At 32.9% G+C, this 11,281-nt stretch overlaps 1 protein-coding gene and 1 pseudogene across 5 annotated transcripts; both read right to left on the bottom strand.

Annotated features, from left to right (window-relative positions):
• Nucleotides 1-2,482: 2,482 nt before the first annotated feature.
• Nucleotides 2,483-5,665, bottom strand: LOC140974028 (serine/threonine-protein kinase SAPK10-like; annotated as a pseudogene).
• A 2,575-nt stretch (nt 5,666-8,240) lies between these two features.
• Nucleotides 8,241-10,963, bottom strand: LOC140974000 (putative F-box/LRR-repeat protein At4g15060). 5 transcript variants are annotated; one of them, XM_073437195.1, is made up of 5 exons: nt 10,872-10,957; nt 10,663-10,775; nt 9,043-9,921; nt 8,816-8,956; nt 8,241-8,738 (listed from the first exon to the last, which is right to left on the bottom strand). In XM_073437195.1, exons 3-5 carry the CDS (start codon nt 9,919-9,921, stop codon nt 8,427-8,429), a joined length of 1,332 nt encoding a protein of 443 aa, XP_073293296.1. In that variant the 5' UTR covers nt 10,663-10,775; nt 10,872-10,957; the 3' UTR covers nt 8,241-8,426. The 5 variants fall into 5 exon arrangements, with proteins under 5 accessions (XP_073293296.1, XP_073293326.1, XP_073293305.1 ...); XM_073437225.1 differs by having other exon boundaries at nt 10,663-10,746; nt 10,872-10,953; XM_073437204.1 differs by having other exon boundaries at nt 8,243-8,738; nt 9,043-9,928; nt 10,872-10,963.
• Nucleotides 10,964-11,281: the final 318 nt, after the last annotated feature.

The raw sequence follows: 11,281 nt of genomic DNA, 5'->3' as shown, positions 1-11,281 counted from the left end.
TTAATATGTCTGCTCTGATTCCCAAAGAAAATAAACAAAAAGTGACGTGGTTAGACACTTAAATCATCTAATACCAGGATCGTCGGAGAATGCGACGTCCGGAAAAGAAAAAGAAGGAGCTTGGGCGGTTGTCCACAACGGAGAAAGGGTGGCCTTCGCTGAAGACCCCAGGTACTTGTGTGACTAATTTGATATGTATGAAACAGTGAATTTTTTTCCCCCAAAAACTCTTGTTTATACCGGATATATATAATGTCAATAATCAATATTAAATAAATTAATACACATCTATCTATAAGTGCTATCACATTTTAATTGGTCATTATCTGATTACAAAATAAGTTGGTGATTTCAAATTTTAACCCAAAATTCTCACGTTATATAAATAATATTTAATATAGAAATTAACATAAAAACTCAATTTTATAAACTAAATATAACTATTATTTAAATCGAAAAAATTTGGTTCGGTTGAATTGGTAGTTTGTTTTTTTTAAAATACTTTTTTATTAAAAAATATTAGTTAATTTAGTTTAGTTTTATATATATCAAGTTAAACCGATTCAAATTTTATATATATTAGTGAACGAAACACACTCGATGCATATGTAAAATAATGACTTTTAATTATATGAATCATGATCGTCAATAGATTATGTTGATTCATAAAATTTTGTTATAGTTTTAAATTATTATTTAGATAATGATATTGCAATTATATTAAATATGTAATTTGTAGAGATAATATGTTAAATTTGAATTTTTAAAATGGATTAGATATTATAGTTATGAATTCGAGTTGATTCTATGTTTTTGTTTCTTTTAAGTTAAGTGCTTCTTCGTTTAAGCTGGATGCTCAAGTTTTAGTTAATTTTGGTAAATCTATATATTTTTTCCACGCAAATATATCAATTTTTTTAAATTTAATCTAAAATTAAGTCTAGATTTCGCAAAATACTTGTGATTCTTGCACGCTAACTTTCACCAATAAAGAATTGATCAAAGTAATTAATTGAAATTGATAATTAATTGATTAAATAGATCAACTTAAAGTGTTAAACCAGTACAAATATTTTTCTACGTTTTTCATTAAACGAAAATATATATTGGCATTTAATGCAATTTAAATAAATTATATCGAAGCTTTATACATAAATCTTTACTATCAAACTTTGTTTAAATAAAAAGACTAAAATCACTTCCATTTGCTTCCCAAAATAATTGTCATTTCTATTTGTAATTTATGATAATAGTGTACTGATCGATTGAGTCACCTCTCCTTAATAATTGTTAATATTTACTTAATTAATTATTGCTACAAATAAATTTCACGTATCATAATAAATTTAATTCCAAACCTTAGATGGACAATTATTTACACGGAATCTTATGTGTAAAAAAATAGATAAAAAATTATATGAAATTATTCTAATAGAAACAAATTTCAATATATCTAATATTACAACTCGTAGATTTATAAAATGAGAAGAATATTATTATTAGTATTTAAAACTATTATATTTAAAACATTATTATAATTATTGTCAATCCCTCTAGAATTATATATAGCACATGTGTTTGTACAAATGTGCTTGCACACATCCTTGAATATAGTCAAGAGTAGAATCCTTGAATAAGCATCGGTTTTAGAAACCCGCTAATGAATGTATTTTGTGTGTGTATATATAATTACTCTTATGCCTTAACTAATATTTAACTTTTACATTTATATCCCAATATTTTTTTTAGTTTTAATTGTATAGAATAAGATGGTAAAGTTGTTAATCACAATTGAAAAACTATACTCTCTTATTCAAACTTTTAGATAAAATAATAAAAATAGATATTTTTTTTAGTTTTACCTACAATAATGTAGAATAAAAGGATAAAGTTGTTAATTCACAATTGAAAAATTTTACTCTTTTGTACACACTTTTAGATAAGTAATATAATATATAATATAATAGATAGGTAGGTAATCAGTTTAATGAGATAGTTGAAGTCTCGTAGATTCTCCATGTTAGAAGAGAAAAACCTTTAAAAATATGTACTCTAAACCCATCCAAACCATATTTTGAACCGGAAACATCAATCCGTGTAACCTCCATAGAAAGATCACCCGAGTTCTTGGCATAGACCGGAAACATCAATCCGTATAACCTCTATAGAAAGATCACCCGAGTTCTTGGCATAGACCTCTTTTGTCATGAGCTTATTGCATAACACTGAATTGCAATTCAATACCTCATGAAACGTGGCAGGCGATGGTGTTTTTTTTTTTTTTATTTTCCACATACTTTTTCATTCGAAAGATCTCTATGTAAAACAATACTATTGTATTGGAATATGCACCGTGTGACTTTAGAATATATTTTTCTATGAAACAAATATATTTTTTTGACTTTTTTTTAAAAAATTTTTGTTTTGTATTTTTAGATCTAGCATTTAATAAATATAGATAATAGAACGATTTGCAAAAATATAACCGGAGCAAAGTCTCAACTTTCAGCTACTGTGTCTATGATACAAAAGATTCATAAAACTGGGATGGACAGAAGATGCACACAAAAAATCTAACTCCTTTAACCCTGTGTTTTTACAATTAATAGAATGATATCTGCAAACATCAAAAATTCTGATCAAATAACCAGAGCAAGATTCGTATAAGCATTCTTCTCCAAGTTAGCCAAGAAACATATCTTGATATTGTTTCAATTTTCAGTCCAACAACTTGCGAATGGAATCACAACGCGTGGATTACGTCGTTTTGCTGTTAACATCAGTGTCGGGGTCAGAATCGAGGTCTTCAGTACTGTCATCATCCATCACGTCCGGTTGGTTTGGATAGGTGTTTTGGCTTCAGAAATGATCTGCATGATGACTTCAAGGCTCTGCGTAGGCTCTTCAGATTGGTTACCTGTTGTCTCCTCATCTACCAAATCTACAGGAAGCTTCTTTGTAAACCATTGGTGGTTTTTTATACCGGACATCGTGATGCGCTGACCAAGATCATGTCTGTGTCACTTGGGATCGAACTCAGTTTCCAAATATTCACTCAAAAAGTTTGACAATCACTCACCTGGGCAGGATCTCGAACAAGGATCCTAGAAATCAGATCCCGTCATTCCTCAGATATGTTGACGTCTTCTGGAAAGGAGTACCGAACATCTGATATTCCCCGTATTGCCTCACGCAAGTGCTTGGGTTTTCTAGAATATACCCCAAATGGATAGGCACCAACAAGCATTTCATATAATGTCACTCCGCAGGACAACACATCTGCACCCTGAAGCAAGCAGCCAAATTCTTGATATATATTCAAGTACTAATCAATTAAAAGATCATTAAGCAATACATAACATTCCAAGCCATCAAGCTCTCAACCATCACTTTCGAGTTTCATATAAGAATAAATCATCAAAATCACTCTAGGCCTATACTTGGAGTAAGTGCTTGACAAGTGATACGACCCTAAAAATCAACCTAGTAACCTCAGGAGCTGGAATTTCATAGCACGAAATCAAGACGAAAGATTTCACGATGCCAAAGTCATAGCTCCAACTATAACTATTTAATCAGTGGACAAGGAAAGCACGAGTTTGTTACATGATACATTCTGGGTTTCTCAAGGGACAAGCCCGAATGGTAGAAAACAATATCTTTGATGCAAATTCATAAAAAGCAAAACCGCATTTTACAGATTCAAGATTAAGACCCAACGATTGGTTTTACCTTGCCATCATATTCTTTGTTAATTATCACTTCAGGAGGAACATATGCGGGCCTTCCTACTCGAGAATTTTGTCGTGAACTCAGCACAGAAGACTGTAAAGAACAGAGGAGATCAAATTAGTTTATAAATTATAAGTTAAGTAGAAACCATCATGAAGGTCTTTTCCAAATAATTTCTAAGACGATCAAAAAATAATTGCAACAACTTTTGGTTCAACTCTGGATGGCAGGGAATTATAAACGCATATGTTTTAGCAATGTTAAGGATAATTGTATAACCAATATCACCTTTGGATAGCCGAAATAGCATATCTTCAGTCGAGACTCTGAGCTTTCATCCAACAATATGTTTTCCAACTTCAAGTCTCGATGACGTACTTGCTTCAGATATCAAGAAACAAAATATCCCAATCAGATCCTTATTCTGCACCTTGCAATTAATGAACTTAAAAATATGTATACAAAATCAAAGATTATGATACCATGGAGTGGCAGTAACTGACTCCATGTATAAGTTGTCGAAAGAGGTGCCGAGCCTTCATGAGAAAAATCCACAAACAGCATCATGAACAACCCAAATGACCAAACCACTATATGCGACTATTATATATTACTGAATCTGAAACCTTATTCTCACGGAAGCGCCCTTCATTAGATACGCAATCGTATAACTCTCCTCTGGATGCATACTCCATCACGATAGCCAAATGAGTTGGTGTCAAAATGACCTGAAACAAAAAATTAAGAAAGTCTGCCAAAGGAAAATCTTATGAGATTTGAGAATGTCAAAATGATAATCGGTGGCAAACCTCTTTAAATCTAACAATGTTAGGGTGCCTCCAAGACCTATGTTCGATAATTTCCGTCTTCAGATTTTCATCTATCTGCAATAAAACCATAAGCAGCTGGTTAATCAGTGAAAGTTACTAGAAGTAAACACAAGCACTCACAAAGTGCAAGTCCAGGAGAGTCGTGAATTGGAGGAGTATTTTAACTTTATCGTTTAGCAAAAACTTCAATATTATGACTAATTTAAGAAGATTATCAATCTCGGTATTCATAAGTTAAAAATACATGATAATAGTTAAAGAAACGAAAAAACAAAAAAGAAGATTATTTCTAAGCCATTTTAATTTCATGCATAGAAAAAGAAATTAAGCATAAATGGAAGTGCTCAATCAAGAAGTTTGCTTGGCATATGAAAGAGATAAAAGAATAACTCCAAGAATTTCAAGAGAACGAGAATCAAACTTCAAAAGAATTCGATCCAACCGACGAAGCTAAAGCATGCTTGACAATTGAACAGTTGCGGTAATACCCTTCTAGTCATTGACAGGGAAAATTCAAGAAAATAGACATTACATTCGGTCGAAACAAACCGATTTCCAGCTGCTAAACAAGAATATCTCCCGTCTTCACCGAAATCAAAAGATAGAGTAACAAAGGATGAAAATCAAGAAACAAACCGTGTCCCCTCTTTCAATGTACTTAACAGCAACAAGATCTTTCGTCTGCTTATCTCTCATCAATCGGGCAACACCGATATCCTTGACGAAATCATATCGATCACTGTCAAGCATGATCGGTATATCCATTGCCGTACCAACTGTAATGGCCGCCGCCTCCAAATCTTGATAGAAAGCGAAAACAGGATCGAGTTCCGCAGCTATTTTACTCTGTTCGCAGTAATCTGCAAGTATCTTTCTGTTAACGGGAAATGATGCGTAAAGATTACCAGTGCGACGAACGGTCGACGCAAAATCCAAGGCCCTGAAATTGCGTACGAAAATGTCCTGTTGTTGAGAAATTTCGAGTTTGATCCGATCGATCAGTAGCTGCAATTTTTGGAGCTTAACACGTTCTCTCCTGATGTCCACTTCCAACTGAGGAATTCTTGGAATTGGATCCATATTTGGCCAACTGAGGAATTCTTGGAATTGGATCCATATTTGGAATTTGTGCGAGAGGATGATTAGTGTTATCCAGTTGATGCAATTTGGTATTTAATAGCGTTTTACTCATCCATCCACATGTTTAATAATTTAATATATGTTTATAACAATTATTTAAACCATTTAAAATTTAATATATACAAAAAATTAATAAGAAAATATGATATGCCTTAGAATTTAATATTTTTATATTGGGCGAAAACTTTCACCAACGGGCAAACTTTCATTATTTCATGTTTCATCTTCATCCATCCGACAGCGTTCTTACTTTTCAATTATCTTCTCATGTTGCCCCCACCCTAACTTTTGATTCTTAAACGGAAAATATGCACCAACGACAAAAATTCGAGCTAATTCTCTATTTTCGTTTCTTTTAAATTATGTGCCTCCTTCGTTTAAACGACGCTCAAGTTTTAGTTAATTTTGGTAAATCTGCATATTTATTAATACTTGGAGTGCAGTCCAATGGATTTTTTTTCTCTCGTATAATTTAGTTGCTTGGTGGACGCGACCCCTTACAATTATTAGTGTATCGATGTCAATATTTTTTTTTATTATTTATTTAGTTTATATTTAAATGATGATCAAAATATAATTATAATAAATAGTGAGGGACTTCACTGTATTTTTGATATATGAATTATAAAAATAAATAGAGAAAATACCCAAATAGGAATTGAGAACCTACAATTTGATGCTTATAATACAAATAAGCTATCCGCTGAGCTACATGTTACTTCNATATATATATATATATTGAGCACCCACCATGTGCCCCTACGTGAGCACCACCATGTGCCCCTACGTGAGAGCACCACCATGTGCCCCTACGTGAGCAACTATGAGACAGCACTTTGTATATTCAATAAGTGGACGCTTCCGCAGCTGATGCTCACATATCTTCCATGGTAAATATTCATCATATCAAAACTCATATATCAATTTTTTTAAATATAATCTAAAATTAAGTCTATATTTCGCAAAATATTTGTGATTCTAGCACGCTAACTTTCACCAATAAAGAATTGATCAAAGTAATTAATTGAAATTGATAATTAATTGATTAAATAGATCAACCTAAAGTGTTAAACCAGTACAAATATTTTTCTACGTTTTTCATTAAACGAAAATATATATTGGCATTTAATGCAATTTAAATAAATTATATTGAAGCTTTATACATAAATCTTTACTATCAAACTTTGTTTAAATTAAAAGACTAAAATCACTTCCATTTGCTTCCCAAAATAATTGTCATTTCTATTTGTAATTTATGATAATAGTGTACTGAATATCGATTGAGTCACCTCTCCTTAATAATTGTTAATATTTACTTAATTAATTATTGCTACAAATAAATTTCACTGTTCTTTGGAGAAATTAACCAAGAATAGTGTATAGAAAACTTCATGTATACATGATGAAAAAATTTTCTTTAAGTTTCACCTTTGACCTTACAAAATTTTACCACGTCCACAAATAATAGTATATAAATTTAATCAAACTTATAATTGATCGCTTAGATGCATATAAAAAAGAAAAAATACACATGCTAAATAAATTGTGGAATAATTTGAACTATACAATATCTCATCATGCATGTATTTTATCTGTCTAGAAAAAGGAAACAGAATAATTATTCAAAAATATATATTTGTTGCATAGAAAAATATACTCTAAAGGCACAATGTGCATATTCCAATACATTAGTATTGTTTTACATAGAGATCTTTCGAATGAAAAAGTACGTGGAAAATCAAAAAACACCATCGTCTACCACGTTTCATGAGGTATTGAATTGCAATTCAGTGTTCTGCAATAAGCCCCTGAGAAAAGAGGTCTATGCCAAGAACTCGGGTGATCTTTCTATGGATGTTATACGGATTGATGTTTCCGGTTCAAAATATGGTTCTGATGGGTTTAGAGTACATATTTTTAAAGGTTTTTCTCTTCAACCTGGAGAATCTACTAGGCTTCAACTATCTTACCACACTGATTTTTCCTCGGCCATAGTATAGAGCAACCAGCTTGAACTGGGTTTGGCTACTGGGATTCTTGTGATACCTATGAAAGCAAGTTTACCAATGTACATGCTGGAAAGATGATGCTTGTCAAGAAAGCTATGGTTGTGGTCTTTGTTGCCGCCTCCTTGTTATTTTTGCTGGTCGGTCTCGCCTTTTTTTCTCGTAACATTAAAAGTGGGACTGAAAAAGAGGAAATATTGACCTTGGAATCTTCTGTTAAATCTCTTGATTGTTTTATGATGAAAAATAACACTCTGTTGGGTGCTCAACCAGAGTTCAGATTGTCGTGTCAAAATTTCAAACTCTGTTAAATCCGAACCCAGGTTCTAATATATTTACTCGATCAGTTGTGGTTTAATGAGAATTATTGGTCCTAGATCCTTGTCCCAAACAATGGTCTTGCTGTCGCAAAGTTTGATTCTTTCTAATGTATCAATTCGATCGAGGTATAAATTCCACTTGTTGAAGAACGCACTTAAAAAACAATTAACACTGGAATATAATGGAAATGTTGTTACTAAAAATCCTGACGAGAATAAAGCCCCGCACCGAAATGAGGCATTAATCTAACAGCTACTAATTTTGCAAAGGAACTCAATTTTACTTGCAAAAAGCCAACAGATTCAACATACCAAAAATTAATGATGGTTTTATCAACCTTACCAATGAATCACCAGGCGGATGGATGATTATACATTGGACATAGATGTACTATTTCCTAGATAATTATTAGTTTAGCCGAGATTGGTATAATTGGTGGGAAATGAGATCGTGCAAGAGCTGCAGCCTTGCATCGGATTTCATAAGTTCCTTCACAAGGTTGGACAATGAGTTGTTCCAGTCCCATACCTTCTCTTATGATCAATGAACATGTAAAAGTTAACTCATCTATAGACCCTGTAAACCCCAAGATGGTCACCTCTTTGAGATTGAATTTTGTTTTGCCTGGTGATGAATATCCCATTTCAAGTATCATCCTCGACTGGCGATAATATGTGTAATCAAATACTTGATAATCCAACCGCAGAAGCTGCAAATGAACATATAAATGAAATTTTTACACGTCATATCATCTTCTATACATTTTTTTAGAGTAAAGCAACGCACCTTTAGTTCAATTTTCTGCAAGTTAGGACAATCCCAAGCCTCAAGTAAGTATAAAGGAATTCTGTGGCCTCCATCGAAATTCGATAATCGAAGCTTGAGATGCTTTAGATTCCTTAATAAGGGTGCGGAGAAAAATAATAACTAACAAAGGAAGAAATAATCATCATCAATAAAACGTTAAAAGAAGAGAGATACCAATTGATTAGCGTACAAATAGTAAAAAATACCGTCTTGCCAGTCATGTGGACTTCAATTTGCTGTAGTTGGTCTAGAATAAAAGATGAGATTCCAGGCAAGATGTGGTCAACCAGGTGTTCCTGATCGTCTGAATTGAACTCAATAAGCTTTGGGACGTTGTGGAGGAGTAGTGAGTACTCAGGATGCAATTTGTGACACGTCAAAGAAACGAGGTTGATCATGTCACGAACCTCAATTGATGAGGCCTTCCTAGATGAACAAATATCCAATCGCTTCAACTTCGAATGTCCAACCAACGACACCTTTTTTAACTTGTAAGAACCCGCGATGGACAAGTGCTCAAGAACAGGACAATTCGAAACAAATAGCTCAACATCTCGATCTTCCACATGAAGCGAGTGTAGAGATAATATTCTGAGCGATTTGAGGCCCGGAAACGACCCTAAGCCTCCACCTTTTTCCTTAATCAAACTCTTAGAGGGAACGCTGTAATAGGCCGGCATAGATTTGGTGTGATAAATCATGCGTATGTCAATGCTCTCTACTTCTCTTTCCAGCAGCAATGGAAACCATGTCTTGATATTGGCTCCCTTCAAACAGGGTAAATGCACCCTGAATTCCTTCAAAAAGCCGCAACCGTTGTTTGAATTCAAGAAATCATAAATCTCCTTTATGTATTTTGGGAATTCCTTTTCTTCTAATTGTTGAACATATGTGTAATTTGATTGTTCCGATGGATGTCGAGTGTTGTAGCTAAGACGGACGATGTAGGTGTATAGGTTGCGCCAACGAGTGGATAGGACGCTGGTGGCTATAGCTTCTTGCCATGTTAATCGAGAGATTATGGCAACAAGAACATCATCAGGCAACTCACTGATTTTGTCCACCAACTCATTCTCAATCATCATCTTGATTCTGTACAGCCAAATAAAATTGAAAATAACTTTTTATAAGTACTTGTCCAAATCAAGAGTAAATATTCAAATTGAGCTCGAGAAAAATTGAAAAAAAATAATAATAATAAGCTTTGACATAATGTTTCTTGTTTAGTTTTTCTTTTTCTCTATTGAAAGCTAGACAAATAAAACCTAACAAAATATTTAAAATATATTAGATAATGGCATAGATTTGGTGTGATAAATCTGTTGTTATGTTTACTTCTCGTTGAATCTTTTACTGGATAATGGCATATAAGTGATTGGCCGAATAGATAATGGAGAAGAGATTGAAATTTGAGAACCACTTAAGAAAAAGTCAAGGAGAATTGAGAGTTACAAATTTTCATAGACGGAGGAGAATTGAGAACCACCAAAAAATTTAAAATATAAATAAGAAAATTTAAATGGAGCGCAAGTTGAAGAAGGTTGCGGCAACCACCAATGCTCAGTCTCCTATCTTCGAAAAAGACTTTTACGGGTGCAATTTAAATTTGAACCAAAACCAAGAAACTTAAAATTTATAAAAATTATTATCATGCAATTATACAAAACCCTTTTCTTTAAAAAAATTTAATATTTTAAATTTGAACGAATAGATTTGTTAAAGTTCCCCCACCCACATGCACTCTCCCTATGGAAGTCTGAAAACAATCGAGGCCGGCCCAGATTTAGCATATTATCTTCATATAATTTCAAATGATAAAACCACACCAGGGTCGTCCCGATAGGAAAAAGAAAACGACGGAGCTTGGGCGGCGGAGAAAGGGTGACTTTTTTGTACTTGAGAATAGAATTCTGTCCAAATCGAAGCACAAAACGTAAACCTCGCAAAAGAACAAATCAAGTTTAATATGTCTGCTCTGATTCCCAAAGAAAATAAGCAAAAAGTGACGTGGTTAGAAACTTAAATCATCTAATACCAGGATCGTCGGAGAATGCAACGTCCGGAAAAGAAAACGAAGGAGCTTGGGCGGTTGTCCACAACGGAGAAAGGGTGGCCTTCGCTGACTTGTGTGACTAATTTGATATGTATGAAACATTGAACTTTTTTCCCCCAAAAACTCTTGTTTATACCGGATATATATAATGTCAATAATCAATATTAAATAAATTAATACACATCTATCTATAAGTGCTATCACATTTTAATTGGTCATTATCTGATTACAAAATAAGTCGGTAATTTCAAATTTTAACCCAAAATTCTCACGTTATATCAATAATATTTAATATAGAAATTAACATAAAAACTCAATTTTATAAACTAAATATAACTATTATTTAAATCGAAAAAATTTGATTCGGTTAAATTGGTAGTTTGTTTTTTTTT

This window comes from Primulina huaijiensis, chromosome 1, assembly GCF_012295235.1.
Source record: "Primulina huaijiensis isolate GDHJ02 chromosome 1, ASM1229523v2, whole genome shotgun sequence".
Lineage (NCBI taxonomy): Eukaryota > Viridiplantae > Streptophyta > Magnoliopsida > Lamiales > Gesneriaceae > Primulina > Primulina huaijiensis.
The sequence above is the reverse complement of the archived record's forward strand: the minus strand, read 5'-3'. Positions and strand labels throughout refer to the sequence as shown.